Raw genomic sequence first — 17,220 nt, 5'->3', positions numbered from 1 at the left:
TGTACATTCTTCAGTATCCTCTAGAAAGAGATTCAGTAATTCTATTGGCATTTTGGTTGATGTCAGTTTAACTGTACCATTACTGCAACAAAATCCTGGTGATTCATATTCAAATCTTTCTGCTTCACAATATTTACATGGAGGGACCTTTTTTAAAATGCTTACATTATTGGGAAGTTGTTTGATGTTGCAACACCGTATACTTCGTAACATATTACCTATGCAAATTAGTTGCAATAGAGGGGATATAAGCTTGTAGAAGAGCTAATCAATTAATGTAATTTTATATGTAATGCGAAACGAACCTTTTTCTTTAGCTTTTCCTCGTGAAGCACGTTGCTTGTGGGAAGGCAATGGTACATCTAATATGAATCGGACTTTAGTTAATATAGGGAAAAAGTTTAATTAATTTTAGAAATCTGCACAGAAAATAAGCAGACAAACCTGTGGAAGCAGTGATTGTTACTTCGAGGCTATGTTGCTTAGTGGTTTTAGCTGAGTTCTAATTAACAAGTAAATCGTTTTTGGTAAAGAATAAAGTTCAGTAGTGTATACATATTACATAACTACTTGAAAAGTTGAAAAGCAACCAACTAAATTGTTTGCTTTGCCTGACATAAGTTGGGAGGTGTCGTCTGAAAGAATAAGAGATAGAGTTTATTTAATATCATTAGAGCAGGACTACGTGTAACCAGTAACAAAGTAGGCTACACTTATAGATTAACTCGACAACCTGTTTTAGCTTGATGTGGCATCTCAGTAATAGTAATTGTTGCCCCGAAGGCATCATGTTCAGTGCGTGTAGCTGATGTTGAACCTAGTATAAACAGTGTTCTAATTAGTACGATATAGCTCTTTTTTTGGAAAAAATAAACATGAATAGTATTTGCATAGTACATACCTATTTCAAAAGTCGAGAAGCAAGTAACTATTTCCTTTCCTTTGCCTAGAACTTCGAAGGTGGTAGCTATTCGAACCAAACAGACGGTGTATTTACTATCAATACATCAAGGACACATGTAACCAACAACAAAGTAATATGCATTTGTACATTAAGTGACCAAACCAATTTCAGTATCAGGCGATATCTCATTAATTGTAACACCTCTCTGTTCAGTTAATCGAGGTTGACTATTACGTAGTGGAACAGGAGAATTGATGAAAAAATTTTGGTTGTTGGATTGTAGGCATCTTGTTTGCCGTTGCAGGAGAAGATTCTCTTTTTAATCAGGTGAGAGTTGTCTAAATAGGTCGTACCGTCTTTTTTTGATAGTGCGTGTTTTTTCTGTTGAGTATTGCTGTATTTTTTTCTGTGAAGAAGAAGCTATAGAGATGGTCTTTTTACGCGCAGTCATGCTGCAAGATAGTAGGAATTTCATAGTCAAAAATCACATCCACCATAAATAACTTCAATCAAGTAAAACCGCTAGCAAAAACAATAAGCTAAACAACGGCAACAACATACGCAGGCCAAAACAAGCAGCTAAACCATAAAAGTAAATCAACAATGTGAAAATATCACACCTAAATATTCCAACATTGAGAAATTTGAACGAATAAACTAAATAATAGCTAAAGTTGCAACTTAAGGGTTTTCTACCATCAATAACTTGAACCCGGCAATTTCAATCATCAACAACACAAATCAGGTATATGAACAAATCAGCAAAATTTAATCTTTAGAAGAATTTGTTTGCCTTTTTTAATTTTTGATTTTGATTCTGTAGGAGATACTGTGAGAAAGTCAATTCCACTTCTGAAACATCACCTCGTAATATTGGTAATTTACTCACCCACTAATTGTTGACTTATCACTTAAAGTTTGTTTTTTCATATTAATAATAACTCAATTCACTCTTGTATGGCCCCTTGCAGCTATTGCTTTTGTTATTGGGGAACTAACATCTTTTGCTGGCTCTATTATGTGTATTTACACCTCACTTTTTGCTTTCATCATAGAAAAATTTCGTTCTTTACCCCTTTTTTTGGCCTGAAAACCAATTTAACACTATGTTTGGATGGTTGTTACGTATTGTTTCATAATGCCTTATATTGTATAGTGTTGTATTGTATTATATCTTACTGTATTATTTTATTGAATACACCATTTTGATACAGTGTATCGTTTTTCTTCATTACATAATCTCATACATAGCAATTTGTAGAATAAAGCTAAAAGAAAAGTAGGGTACAAGGTAGGATAAAAGATAAAATAGTATTATTAAATAATAAGTAAAGATAAAATGAGACAAAAATATAAGGTAACCAAAACGGTCGTTATATAAAATGGGACTTTTCGTCGTTACCTAACAATGAATTTTAACTATAAGATACAATAAAATTTTAGTAAGAATCAAAAGAAACAACAATACAATATGTAACAATTATCCAAACACGCACTTTAATTAGCAAAGAAAAAACAAATCAAGATAAGAGGAAAAACTCAATAAGTAGGTGTAAGTAGGTGGAAGTGATATTCAAGGATTTTTTCTTTCCTCTCGTCTAATTTCTGAATTTATTATTTTGACAGGCTTGGCACTAAACTGGCAAAACTCCAGGCAGAGCAAGTTCTACCTTTTTGGTTTATTCTGCACTAATTGATGGATAGTTTACGGTCTGTGGTATCTAGTAGATTAGTGTGTTATTTATTCCCTCTCCCGTGCATCAGTTCTTAAAATAATTATTCTGCTCTACGTAACCTTGAAAACACATTTACCTTGCACCTGCGCAACCTCATCATGTGACCCTTTTGTGCCTCAGGGGAACATGACTTTTTAGTCTAAAATCCACGGTGCTAAACGAAGATTGAGTGGAGCTATGTATATTGATCTACGTGGACATGAATAAGCTTCACGGAGGCAAAAAAAGAATGTCTAGGTATCATGGTTTGAGACCTTAAGATATCATCAATGATACCTTCAATAGCATTCCATAACAATAAATCAAGAATCACAGTTAAAAATTCAAACTTTGAGCGATTTCTAACATGGACAAAACACATATCAAGACAAACGGGTATGTTATTTATTCATAACTGAAAATGCTAGAAATTGTGAGGTAATGTAATCTGAGAAGGGGGAAAAAAACAGTAAACATACACTACTGAGAATGTTAACGTGTCGACGACGTGGCAAGCTTAGTTTCGCAATAACAAATATGTTGATCCTTAAGATTATTACTATTGATCCTTAACAAAGTAAGTAAAAATAAACGTCGAAGTGTATTTTAATACAAAAGGAGTGATAGTTTAGGTAGCTAAATGGGAAGGGTAGCTCATGTTTTTGACAATCAATAAAAAACCAGAACTAAAAGCTGCTGAAATTTGTTCACTCATACCCTAGAAAATTGGAATCCAAGCATGCAGCTTCGTTGGAGCATTTTAACAAACACTTAGACAGCAAAAGTGACATAAATAATGAATTGCATCAGTATGATGCTGATGTTTCTTTTTCTCCAAAGCATCCAACCATAAAACGAAAAAGAGAATAAAAAAATACCCCACAATTTGTTTTCCCCTAAATTACTCTCACTGAATAAGCTGGAATCATAAGCAAGCAGATAAAAAAGAATTTCAACTCTAAACATTTGATCTAAAAGCAGACTAATCAATACATAGAGAACCCAAAGATATACATACATACCTGAAAACAGAGAAGTAGAGTCCAGAAGTTGCGAAAGAAACAAACTATTGAAAACGGAGAAAAAGAGCCAAGAAGATATGAAAGGAACAATGTAAGTTGTGTATGTTAAACAACGTAAGCACGTGTATTGCTGTGGAAATACCACAAAGAATAACCCAATTAAAAGACTATAATATCCTTTGGTTGGCACATGCAAAGACTAAAATGTCCCTGCGAGGAAGCACACATGACAATCATTCACTCACACTTATAAATAGTACGAATATAGATGTAAATATAGAATAGAATACAATAAAAAATGAGTGGACTATCCATATCCAACAAGATCCGACCCATTATGACTTTGCCCTACCAAAAATAATCAAACAAAATTCTCTCTCTTTTCTGATTTCAAGAATCTTCAGTTTCAAGAATCCCAACTTTTTCTTAACTTATTACACAATTTAGCAGATACCCACATACGATTATTCAGTTTAGACAACATGGTTGATGTCTCTGAAGCTGTTAAAGGAGATAGTAAAGTACCAATTTGCCCTTCAATCCCTTCTGGTGAACAAACTGTTTGGGCTAATGCTTCATCCCTTCTACACCTTGCCTGCAATGGTCTCTTTCTCTTTATGTTTTCTTGAAAATATTATTGGTGTATTCTCTCTTTTAATTTGTTTGTCTCACTTTACTTTTTAGTTGGTTTCGAGAAAAATGTGTCTTTTCATTTTTTTAAGCTAATTCTTTAGTTCTAACGTTTGACTTAACATAATTAAGACCACAAGATTGAAGTGAATTTTAGTACATCTTAGGTATCTTTAATATTATAATATTAGATTGACAAGTTTCTTTACTTTGTTATTAAACTCCGTGCCAAGTAAAAATACGACAAACAAATTGAAGTGGATGGTATTGGGTTTTTATGTTTTGATTTTTATGGTAAAAGAATTGGGAATGTGATGCCATAGGGAAGTTGGGTAGAGCTAGGAAATATTGATGTTTTGTTTGTTTTCTTGAAAAAGTTATTGGTGCATTCTCCGGTTTAATTTGTTTGGCTTACTTCACTTTTTAGTCTGTTTCACAAAGAATGTGTCTTTCCTTTTTTCTTTTTGTGACTCTTTAAGTCTAAGTTTCGATGCGACATGTTTAAGATGATAATAACATAAGATTGAGAAGTTTTTTTTACTTAAACTCCGTATCAAGTAAAAATAGGACAAACAAATTGAAGTGGGGGAGTATTGGGTTTTCAGTTTTTAATTTTTATGGTAACAGAATTGGGAATGTGATGCTATAGGGAAGTGGGGGCAAAGTAGAGCTAGAAAATATTGTTGTTTTGTTTGTTTTCTTGAAATGCAAGGTAACGCTGCGTACGATACACCCTTGTGGTGGGGCCCTTCCCCGGACACCGCGCCTAGCAGTAGCTTTAGTGCACCGGGCTGCCCTTTTTTAGTTCTAACTTTTGACGCGACATGTTTAAGATGATAGGATATTTTACGAATCTTTAATTTTATAACATAAGATTCAAAAGTGTTGTTTACTTTCTTAAACTCCGTGCCAAATTAAAACCAGACAAACAAATTGAAGCGAGGTGGGGGGGGGGGGGGGGGGAGTATTGGATTTTCAAGTTTTGAGTTTTTATGGAAAAAAAGAAATGGGAATGAATACTATAGGGAAGTGGGGACAAATTAGAGCTAGAAAATATTGATGTTACTGAAGTTCCATGTATGGTATCATAATCCATAGGTGCTAATATACTGGCTGCAATCTGTTAAATATTTTGATGAAAGATGTTTATGTGCTGAAAAGAGTTGGGATTATTGAACTGGTTAGATTGCAATACGTTTTTCAAGTTTTGATTTTTATGGTAAAAGCATTGGGAATGTGATATAGGGAAGTGGGGACAAAGTAGAGCTAGAAAATATTTATCTATTATCATGTACTGAAGTGTACCATGTATGGGAATTAAAGGTGCTAGTATATTGCAGTGTTGTCGGGTGCGCTTAATCCTGAAGTGAGGCTCACAACATGTTGAGCGCCTTGCTTAACATGTGGTTCTATGTTGTCATTAAGGTTCTAAGACATACTTTTCCTTGCCAATGATCGCCTTTGAATATAATTTTTGATAATTTGTTTTAATTTCTTTGTTCATAAATTTATCATTCATGTTTATAGTTATTAGTCTTGGACTAAATACATAGTTGCGCTTAAATCCACAACAGACCTTAGAACTTTTCTGTGCTTTTGATAACACTGGTATATTGGCTGCAATATGTTAAATACTTTGCTGATAGATGTTTATGTGCTAAAAAGATTTGGGATCATTAAAATGGGTGTATTGTAATTTGCGCTTCGTTTATTCAATTATATTGAGAGATATAATGATATGAGAAGAAGCTTTCATGAATACAAAGGTTGTTTTCAAAGAAGAGACTTTTATCTATAAAATTGCCAGTTATTTTCTTATAGAGAGAACATTTCCTTTTTTTGAAAAAAAAAAACCCGGCGGTATTGCCTTCCACCAGCTGGGTAATGATGTCCTCAAGACTTAGGCAAACGGAAAGAAAATCACCCAAATCCCAAACATTTTACCTCTGTTGGGATCCAATCACTAGGGCCATACCATTGGTGCCTTCAGGGGGAGGAAGTTCACATCATTATGTTGGATGTAGCATTTGAGTTGGGATGAAAAGAAAGAATTTTGAGAAGCTATGAATTTAACTAGTGAGCTTGATGTGGTCTTGGTATTTTCTTATTCATCACGAGGTCAAATATTATGCTACATCTGTATAATTCAAGGAAGAAAACTGCCTTATGTGGGTTTGTTTGAATTATTTGGTCACAGATCTTCGAGATGGGGAGCTGATATATGGGGAAAATTTTAATCTCTTTGCTGCCATGTCGGCGTTAGAGGTAATATTGCATCTCCAGTTTTGTTTTTTTTTCCTTCAATTCTCTGATTATCTTGTGGATGATATCAATCATCCTTTTTCCTTGATACTTCTATGAAGCGGTATGGATTTCTTGGATCTTGTCTGCTAGACTCTGCTTGATGTATAGTTACTTTTATCATACATTGATGAACTAGTTTTTCCTTCATGAAGATACTCTATCTTTGTATTGCACTTACATGTTTCATGATGTGAACCAGATAATGGACCCAAAGATGGATTCAGGCATGGTACGCACATACTACTCAGTAGATGAAGCTATTGAGTATGGTGCTGCTCCTATTCCTTTGAGTCTTGACAAAACAGTTGATGTTCAACGTATCATTGATATCATGGATCATCTTCTTGCTTGTGAGGTACTTTTAGCTTCTTACATAAAGTGGATAATCAGTCGAGCAAGAAGTTTTTTTTTGGGCTGATATATATTGGGAATGCAGGCAACATGGCATAAAGGTTGTTCACTGGCTCAAACTGTTTTCTCTTGCTTATACCTTTTGAGACCTGATAGAACGTCATCGCATGCGCTACTACATTCATATTGCAGAGTTATGCGTGCAACCTGCAATGCGGTTGTGTGTACAGTTTCAGATACACGCACAAATGAAGTAAGCATCATGCAACTCATTAATGTTTACCACTTTGTGTCCTCAGGGAACATAGTCCTGACAAGTTGAAGAAAGCATCATGCAAGTCCTTAATGTTTATCATTTTGTCTCGTCATGGAATAGTCCAGAGTTGAATCCTCTATAGGAAAGGTGAAAAATGTGATCTATTAGTTATTTTCGTTAACTGATGAATATGATAGTTTAGCCTGATGTATGGGAGGTAGATGAGTCCTTTAGTGCTTCTGTACCATCTTGGTACCTTATTAAACTTGATCTTTACTTATAAAAAGAACATGATCTTGTCTAAAAAAACTGATGTATATAATTCTTGGAAACAGTTTACAAATTTAGGCAGCCCTTTTCAAAATGCAACTTATGTTAGTGCTTTCTCCATTTCTGCAACTAGGAGGGGGGACTGAGATGTTTATCCTTCACTTTCTTCCTAAAATAGTGATGACAACAAAGGAAGCTGAATAGCTTTGATGTGATTCATTGTTCCTTCCTCAGCTTCTTTAAAGATAAACAACCATATTGATATATTGGCAACCAATATTTTTGTTCTATGCATGAAGTAGAGAATATAAATAGAAATATAATTGTCTATACATGTAACTCAGTCATTTATACTAACTGGAATCTTATAGCTTATGGGTGCACAATTTTTGATCAGAAGCAAAAAACTAGCCCTCGTCTTACAAAAGTCTCTCCCACCCCTTCGAAGGGTCGTTGATTTCTTTCTCCCCAAAGTAACCATATCAATGCCAAGGGAGCTACATTCCATGGACCGTGTCGTTTTATGCCTCCTAGGCCGAACTATGGCTTGTCTGCTGACAATTTTAGCAATGTCAACCATAATTGGCTCCCGACCTGGCAATTCTTAGGTGGTTCACATCCTGACCTGAGCATTTACACCTGTTAGCTGATATTTATTTTCTCCTTAGAATTTCAGTTGTGAGGATAACCTCTTGCTGCTATTTGGGAAACTGTACTGAGAAATGTGGAAATGTTGTATTCTCTCTTTAATAGCATGTGATAGAAGGATTTAGCATTGTAGATTTCACTCTTCTCGTTCTATTCTTTTGTATCTTGGTTCGTTAGTCTGATATTCTGTTGTAGAGTGATTTAATAAGGTTTTGGAACTCCTCCATCTCTCAATCTCGTGGATTTCTTCTTAAACTCAAATTTCAAAGAGTTCCTCATCCTAGTTTCTTGAATAGTCGAGCAATTGACATTGTCTTTTGGCTCAATATGTTCAACATTATTGGAAAAACATTACTCAGGGTGTCATTGCACCATTGGACTTCCTAAAGTTAATCTTGTTTTCATTTTCAACTTTGAGAGTCTGGGGATGTCCTGGCCCTCACGCTAGTCGTGAAGCCCTTCAATTATTTGTTTGTAGCTCTGTCATTTTGCTTGGTGCCTCCATTACCAGAACGAATAGCACTGGAAGGTGGATTCCCCGGATCTAGAGTTAGCGAAGAAAACATTAAGGCTTCCGTAACCTCACTGTCGATATGGAGAACATAATCCATTTCCTCTATCTCTTCTGCAACTCGTGTTCATCCTCGCTAAGTTAAAGAAGTCTGAATTCACACGATCGTATGTGTTTTAATACCCATCTTCTCTATCACGACTCAAATTAGGACAATGACTGGTGCTAAGGAGATTAGAACTCCCAAGCAAGCCTCGTCAGTATTCTTAGAAAATTGGGCAGAGAACTCAAATTCTTTTGAAAATGCTTTCATACGAATACCTATTGTTTACAAAGAAAAGTATATATGGGAGTAGACCTTGATTTGAATCCCGTAGCTAACGGCGGGTTTGTTAGACCTAGTGCACCTTGTATTTACAAATTACTATTACAACCCTCGCCAGTGGAGAGGTAGAACTAGCATACTATTACTGATCTCCCTCGAGTAGTAAACCTACTGATAAGATATTTGACTCCTTTACGAGAGGTTCACTGTTATTGACTATTCTTGAGGTAGAATGCCATACTAATTACATGATTCATTCTTGTAAACCTCCCAAAGGATAAAACTTGATATGATAGTAATTGTTGGCTACTTCCAAATTGTTAAATTGATTTCTTATGTAATGGTTATCGTTTTCTAAAAGAGCATTATCGTTTTCTAAAAGAGCATTACCTTATGACGTTTTGATTATTAGGCTAGCCTGATTTATGACTTGTCCCCATTAAAACAGTTGTGGTTAAGTGTTATTACTCATTGAGTTAGCGTCTCACTCGCTATTATTTTTACTGAGAACGCAGGTGACATCGGTGAGGATTTCGTCAGCTAAAGCATTCGAGTTGGCATATTCCTTGTGAGCCCCGCACTAGTTTGCGTGGCAGTAATTTATTTATTTGTTATGTTCTTTTCCCTGAAAACTCTTGGAGTCGCTCCATAGTCATTTCTTTAGAGTTGAAGTATCCTATTGTTATTATGGACTTGTGGACAACTTCTCATATTACGAATTAAGTAGTGTTATTTCGTTGCTAATGGGCTGTGTTGATGATATTGGTGTGCTGTTGATTTGAGATAGGAAATTTTCTTGATAGGCCCAAAAACAGGGTAAAACTCTGCACGATTTTCTGAAGAATACTGACGAGGCTTGCTTGGAAGTTCTAACCTCCTCAGCGCCGGTCATGGTCCTAATTTGGGTTGTGACATCCTCTTATTGCTTCTTTCCCATAAGTGATATCTAAAATCTATCTTCCTTCCATGAATACATTCGAAGAGAATGACAATGTGCGGTTACTTCTTTAGTCTATTGGCAATAATCTTCTCGACAGTGCTGTTAAAAGTTTGCTATAAGCATGGTTAAGCTATATGGAACGCAGGTTGGTTCTTTCCCTTGTTTAGGCTGCACTTTGCAACAGGCATGGAAGCGCGTCAAGCGTTATGTTATACAGGCTCAATGCTGAAGAGGGTGGCATATAGTAAAACGTAGTTGGCAAAGTGATGTTAATTGACAAGAGAATATTATATTTTAATGATTTTTTTGGGACAATGGTAACATTCTATATATTTTAGTGATTGGGAATAAGAAATTAGAAATTTAGTATAAGAAATTAGCAGCTGAACCTGCAAGAAAAATTTCCACATCAGGATTTAAAATGGTTTTTGAACTTGAGTGTCACGATTTTTCATATATCATATCTGATTATTGTTTTTTCACTTCTTTTTTCCATATACTTTTTTCTTGTATTGCGTTATGTTTTTTTGTCCCTTCACCTTGTGCCTTTCACTGAAACTGGTGCTTTGGTCATGCTTAAGCAAGCCCCCAAAAACCTCACAACTTTTCTACAGTTTTTGCCTTTGATAAGACTGCTTATAGATGCTTCTCATCAGACTAATAAGTTTACAGTCTTTGCTTTTACTGCTCGATTGTTCGTCCATATTTTGTTATGAAGGTGGCTTCAAGGCACTTTCCTAACTCTCTGGATAATTGTCTCTATAATCTCATCCTTCACGATGTCCCAACACAGGAAAAAGTCAAAGCGAATCCTCAGGTCATGCAAAACTCTCGACTGTTTCCAACACTTCCTTTCCAAGATATCCCTGTCTAGCTATTTCGTCAACTGCCCTTGTCCGATTAAATTCTATCCCTCCTAGTGTTGGTCTCGCACTTATTCTTTGTACAATTGAGTGTAGAAGCCCACAATTGCCCGTTTCGCTGCCTTTGTCCCTCATGCATCGTTCCCTCTATCTCTATTGATTGTACAATGTTTCTTTTTCAATAGTGTGAGAAATATAAAAAAATATTGTTGAATTGTTGTAACTACATTATTACATTGAGGCCCTATTTATAAACAATACATTCCAATCCTTTTCCTAATAGGACACTATATTACAATCCTTTTCCAAGTAGGATTTTATATGTTATCCCTATTCCTATTCCTACTCATATTCTAACACCCCCTCAAGCTGGTGCATAGAAGACATATGTACCAAGCTTGTTATGGATGTAACTAATATGAGAATCGGTGAGGGACTTGGTGAAGATATTTGCAAGAAAACTGATAAGGACTGCTTTGGACGTCTGGGAGACTTCAATTGAAACGGAACAAACTGAAAAAATGATCCAAAAAGTAGTAAAATTGCCGTAAAGTCGATATGTCGCTGGAAAATTGCCGAAAACTGGTATAAAATATACAGGTCATCTCAAAATCAAGAGACGAGTAGATCTTGAACATGAAAGTCACCGAAAACTTAGCCGAAACATGCTCATACGCCGGATTATTAGATTTGATTGCTAAAAAGTGACTACAATCTAGGAAAACAAAAGTATATGGGTAGGGTCGGAATGATGACACGACCCTACTGAAAAGGAGAACTATGTGTAGGGTCGGAATGATGGCACGACCCTATTGAGAAATAGAAATTATGAGCGGGGTCGGAATGATGGCACAACCCTACTGAAAAAGATCTGAGGAGTCACCGGAAAGACGTACAGAACTATGTAAATTAATCTGAGTCACCAGAAAGATGCATGGTGCTATGCAACTCAGATATGAGACAGTAGTCCGGAAAGATGCACGGTGCTACGCAAATCAGATATGAGAAAATAGTCACCGAAAAGAAGTACGGTGCTAAGAAAAATAGAGAAAAAGTAGTCACCGGACAGATGCATAGTGCTACGCAAAGATATGAGAAAATAGTCACTAGAAAGATACACAGTGAGTCAGTGACCCAACTTTTGTTAACATAATCATTGGTCAGACGGGCGGCATATATGGATTATAGCCACCCGCCGGCAGCGGAAACTCTTTGATTTTTTACCAAGATCGTGGAAGCTTTGATACCATGTGAGAAATATAAAAAAATATTATTGAATTGTTGTAACTACATTATTACATTGAGGCCCTATGTATAAACAATACATTCCAATCCTTTTCCTAATAGGACACTACATTACAATCCTTTTCCAAGTAGGATTTTATATGCTATTCCTATTCCTACTCATATTCTAACAAATAGCTTGCCTATGAAAGAACTTGTATTCTCGTCCCTATTTTCAACCAAGGTACCAAATGTTTTTGGAGATGCAATCAGACAAGAAAAAGGGCTTTCACCTTTGTCGCAACTCACGCCAAGAAAACCATCTTTCCTCGTCTGAATCTGACTGCTATAAACATCATCTGTGTGTGTGGGCAGTGGATGCTTAGAGTAGACTATAAAATTTTTTGCATTATTCATAATGATAGGAAGGGTTATCTCCTTTTCTCTTATGCGACGTTATGAAATAAGGCAATTTCTTAATATCCCTTTGCTGATCTGCAATTTTGTTAGAGTTGCTTGTCTCTATCTTAAGTTTAAGGACATTTGGTCCTTGTTCTAATATGAACATTCTTTTCTACTAAAAGCACTCAGTTAGGTTCTTTAAGTGTGTGCCCATATTTTTTTTTTTGTCGATTATCATTGATTTCTTGTTATCTTTCTGTCAGGAGGAAGATCTCTTCACTATGACACATGGCCTTCCTCTAAAGGTAGATGGAGATGACAAATGTTTGACAATGCTACATGCAGTGGAAGAAACAATCGCTCGTCAATTACGGGCTTGTAAAGCTACATTATCTAAGAAAAGAGTTACAGAAGGTAGTCATTGTGCATGGTGAGAGCAACCTTAAATATGAAATAATTTAGACATGAAAAAGCTCTGCTTTCTGTTACTGATAGATACTAGATAGTGCATATCAGTTTGTCCTTTGTACTTTCCTGCTTCTTCGATGCTTAAGGAAGAATTATCTTACTTTTGCCTTGTCAAAAAAAAATGAAGAATTATTTGCATTTGCATACTCTCTACCCTCCCCAGACCCCACTTTGCGAGACTACACTGGGTATGATGTTATTGTTGGCTTGGCAGGCAAACTTCAATTCTAATCTTACAGCTGACTTCAGGAAAATAGAAATTGTTCAAAAATTTCACCATTCTTTTCTTACTTTTTGAAGTCTGAGTTGTTACTTTGTATTTACTATCATAATGCCCAAGATCATTTGAGAAAGGAGCACTACCATGTCCCCTCTTGATATTATTAAGCTATTATAACCACCAAAAAAGCTTACAAACTGAAGGGATTATGTTATTATTAACGTAAAAGGCTCAAAAATATCCCTGAACTATCTGAAATAGCTCAAAAATGTCCCTCGTTAGATTTTTGGCTAAAAAATACCCTTCCGTTAAATATTTGGCTCAAAAACACCCCTCCCTCTAATAGAATTCGAAAAAGGATCAAAAATACCCCTGAACTATCTGAAATGACTCAAAAATACCCCTCTGTTAAATATTTGACTAAAAAATATTCTTTCCCTTAACGAAATTCCACCAAGCATGCCACCTAGATAAAAAAAAACTACATGACTATGCCACATTACCATCCACATGTAAAATGTTAGTATTTTTTAATTATATGACATTCTTTTCTTCTTTATTTTTATTTTTATTTTTATTTTTATTTTTATTTAAAAACGTCAGTGAAACGGACAAAATTTATACGGTTTTTTCATTTTTAATCAAATTAGACAAACGGTGGTTACATAATATTTTTTTTGAAAAAATGTATTAAATGTAACATCGCTATTATCAAATTCCTTTGATCATCTAAAAAACAAGTTTTTTTCTATTAATAGGTTTAAAAGTGTGAAACCCAACAAAAGAGTTTTATTAAACTGATAAACCCATTAATTATTAGGCCTGTATAAAAGGTAAAATTAAGATTTACTCGTAAAAGTAACAAATTTCAAACTAAACTTCAAATTAGTTACTCAAAAGATGTGTTTGGCTTTGCTAGCTTTTACTCAAAATGCTTATGTTAAAATGATTTAATAAATACCTCCTCTAATCTAAAATTAATGGATCTTTGAATGTGGCACACATCTTCAAAAAGTTAATGAATGACATAATTAAATAATAATTTATCAATATTAAGTATCATTTTACTTCTTTTCAAACTTGTTCTAAAAATAATAAGATTATTCATCAAAATTGAATTTAGAAAAATGAATTCATTTCGAATGATTAAACAAGTGTTAAAAGGAATTCATTTATTTTGAAAAAGAATTTGCATGTAGTAAATTCAACTCAATTATTAGTACATCAATATTTGCTAGCTTAAAAGTTAAAATTCTAGCTCCTCCTCCGAGTCAACATCATATCAAAATCAAGTTGTCCCTCATCCCAAACGACAATAACAAGATGAAATTTAGAATTAAAACACCAATGAAAAGGTGAAATCTAGAACTTTTAAAACACTAATGAAGTAATTAGCAAAAGATTGGTTTTTTGTTTTTCTGTTTCACTGCTTTGCAAAAAAATAAAAATAAAAATAAAGAAGAAAAGAATGTCATATAATTAAAAAATACTAATATTTTACATGTGGATGGTAATGTGATATAGTCATGTAGTTTTTTTTTATGTAGGTGGCATGCTTGGTGGAATTTCATTAAGAGGAGAGGTATTTTTGAGCCAAATATTTAACAGAGGGGTATTTTTGAGTCATTTCAGATAGTTTAGGGGTATTTTTGATCCTTTTCCCAATTCTGTTAGAGGGAGGAGTATTTTTGAACCAAATATTTAACGGAGGGGTATTTTTGAGCCAAAAATCTAACGAAGGGCATTTTTGAACTATTTCAGATAGTTCAGGGGTATTTTTGAACCTTTTCCGTATTATTAATCATGAGATATTTCCCTTGCTATAAAGTACATAGTCTTGAAGTTTGTCTTTTGAGTGAGGCTGTATTGCCCTTCTAGCAAGAGCATCTATTCTTTTCCTTGTTTTGTTTTTTCCCATTTTGGAACTGGTCTTGCAGAAACTGAAACTTTTATGCTGTCAATTTGGCAACTTTAATTGTAAACTTATTACAATGAGGCAGCCTTCAAACTTTCTTCCAGGTGTATTATATCGTGCAAAACATCATGGTCCTAATATCCGATAAAGTTGAGTTTTCCCAGCTCTTTAACATAATGAAATAGCTCCCTATAAATATAGCAAGAGTAGACTTTGAGCCTTTAAAAGCATTTGTTATAGACATGATCTGTTGGGTAAGAATGCATAATACAGCTATTTTAATCAAGATCTTGCTAATACCATGGAAGCTGTGGTTTTATGAGGATTTCTTACAATAATTGCCCGAGTAATAACTGTTAAGAACTATTTTGGGTCTTTTATTTGTTTAAATTTTTATCCTTGTATTAGTTTAAGTCTTCCACACTTGTGAGTTTCACTGAATATGTTATTGTTGTTGTATTAGTTTAATTATGGTCCTCTAATATCTGACACTCTTTATTCCTCATGAACAAAGCCCTTTTCTGTTAAGGAAAAAACCACTTCATTTTTTCTGAACATTGTAGTTATAAAAGCATCACGTCTTCAGAGTCTCATTCTCATGTAGATAACTGCAGGAAGCTTAGTGAAACTTCAATTATGCTAATCCCATTGACCACCATATGTTCTTATGAGTTGCTTATCTTTTGTGCAGATATAGAACCATTACAAAATAATCCTGATTTGGAGGAAGGACTCTGCAAATCCTTGTTATGCCAATTACGTTTTCGTAAGGTCTTACACTGTGTTGTAATTTCAATAAATTCTGTTACATAGGTCTTGCTGTCACTTTTCTTCTCTAAAATATATGTATCATTTCACTCTATTAAGCTGTAGATTGATTATCATCTTGAGGATGTAGAGAAGTTTTACTTGTTGACCAGGTTTCATGGCTCTCTCTCTGTCTTTTCATCTGCATTCTTTCTCTCTTTAGTTGCTTTCGGCACCAAAGCTGATGATGGGATATCCGATTTTGGCTTTCAGTTCAGTAACCTTTGTTCAAAAGAAGATTAAACTAGGAAGTAACTGAAGCCCGTTATCAAAAGGGAAAAAAAGTAACTCAAGCGAGTTTCACTGGGTCCATATGAATCATATAAATGAATATTTTGAGAATTAATCATAAATGAATATTAGAATGTTAACTGTTTAGTATCCAATTGTTAGACTAGATCTTTAAAAGAGTTGAGTTCTTATTAGTGAAATAACTGTGAGGGGTCATTTGATCGGTGGGATAAGGATTATAATCCTGGATTATTTTACCCCACATTTGGTTATAGGTATTGTCACGGACCCACAGGTAAACTCAGTTATAGGCCTGACAAAAACCATTTTTTAGTTTATTACCTGAGACAAGACCCGGAAAATTCAAGGAGCTTGTTAGCTTTTGAGACAAATGGGTCGGTCGGGAATATTTACCAAAAAATCAGGAATAATGCAGCTTTATCCATTTAGAAGTGATTTATCCTTTAGGAAAGAGAAAAAGCTAGGGTCCTCAGGGACTGGGGATTAGGAGGATCTAACCCTATTTCAATATAAATTTGCATATCTAACTGCTGAAGAAAAATAAATAAACGTATAACCAGACCATGCTCTAAATATTTTATAATGGAAGTAGGAGGAGAGCTGAGAGGAAAGGAGAGGCTCCGATATTAAACTATTCTCCAAGCATGTTGCCCCAGGTGAAGCAGGCGTAACATTTTGGTGAAGATGTTTTTTTATTTTTTTGATAAAGTAAGAAATAGTATTAAAAGCATCAAGAAGATGCACAAAAGCACTGCGCATTTGCTGATTACAAAGAAGAGATTCTTGGTCCTACTACATAAGTCTTATGCTACAGATCGGGAGCTTACAAAATACAAAAGAGACTCAGGGGAGCTAATAGGGGATAGACTGCTCCAACTACTTAAAGCAATTAAAAATTGAGCTTTTAGGGAGTGCAAGGGAGTTGCTAAACCATCGAAACATTTTACGTTCCTTTCTATCCAAATTGTCCAGAATATAGGTTTAGGAATCGTTCTCCAGACCTTTCTGATGGATTTACCAACTTTCCATAGACTCCAGATGCTGTAGACGTCCTTAATGATTTCTGGCAACACCCAATTAAGTACACTATTGAGAAAAAACATGTTCCAAATGTCTGAAGCTACTGCACAATGGAGGAATAGGTGGCTGTTTGTTTCCAAGTTTTTGACAGCACATATAACACTGTTGTCGAT

The 17,220-nt window shown here is 34.8% G+C and overlaps 2 protein-coding genes across 3 annotated transcripts in view; one reads left to right on the top strand and one right to left on the bottom strand.

Annotated features, from left to right (window-relative positions):
* Positions 1-528: 528 nt before the first annotated feature.
* LOC107877062 lies at positions 529-4,101 on the bottom strand. Its single transcript, XM_047393931.1, has 5 exons — positions 4,096-4,101; positions 3,642-3,771; positions 902-967; positions 734-817; positions 529-635 (listed from the first exon to the last, which is right to left on the bottom strand). The coding sequence occupies exons 1-5, from the start codon at positions 4,099-4,101 to the stop codon at positions 559-561; spliced, it is 363 nt and encodes a 120-aa protein (XP_047249887.1). The 3' UTR covers positions 529-558.
* LOC107877736 (N-alpha-acetyltransferase 35, NatC auxiliary subunit) overlaps positions 3,925-17,220 on the top strand; it is a 26,442-nt gene continuing 13,146 nt past the window's right edge. Inside the window, exons 1-6 of one of the 2 annotated variants that reach the window (XM_016724441.2) lie at positions 3,925-4,244; positions 6,469-6,536; positions 6,775-6,930; positions 7,012-7,179; positions 12,629-12,779; positions 15,660-15,739. In XM_016724441.2, coding sequence (XP_016579927.1) covers positions 4,124-4,244; positions 6,469-6,536; positions 6,775-6,930; positions 7,012-7,179; positions 12,629-12,779; positions 15,660-15,739 — 744 coding nt within the window. In that variant the 5' untranslated portion in view covers positions 3,925-4,123. The remainder of the gene's footprint in view (positions 4,245-6,468; positions 6,537-6,774; positions 6,931-7,011; positions 7,180-12,628; positions 12,780-15,659; positions 15,740-17,220) is intronic. The other variant, XM_016724442.2, reaches the window with a different exon arrangement.

Source organism: Capsicum annuum, chromosome 7 (genome assembly GCF_002878395.1).
Source record: "Capsicum annuum cultivar UCD-10X-F1 chromosome 7, UCD10Xv1.1, whole genome shotgun sequence".
NCBI classification, from domain to species: Eukaryota; Viridiplantae; Streptophyta; class Magnoliopsida; order Solanales; family Solanaceae; genus Capsicum; species Capsicum annuum.
Note: the sequence above shows the minus strand (reverse complement) of the source record. Positions and strands in the feature narration are given on the sequence as shown.

What these genes read in the sequence shown, in the direction of transcription:
- LOC107877062 (XM_047393931.1), bottom strand. An exon ending in CTCTACTTCTCTGTTTTCAG is followed by an intron (nt 968 to 3,641) that starts GTATGTATGTAT and finishes TGGTTCGAATAG; the next exon opens with CTACCACCTTCGAAGTTCTA. An exon ending in CTTCTCGACTTTTGAAATAG is followed by an intron (nt 818 to 901) that starts GTATGTACTATG and finishes TGTTTATACTAG; the next exon opens with GTTCAACATCAGCTACACGC.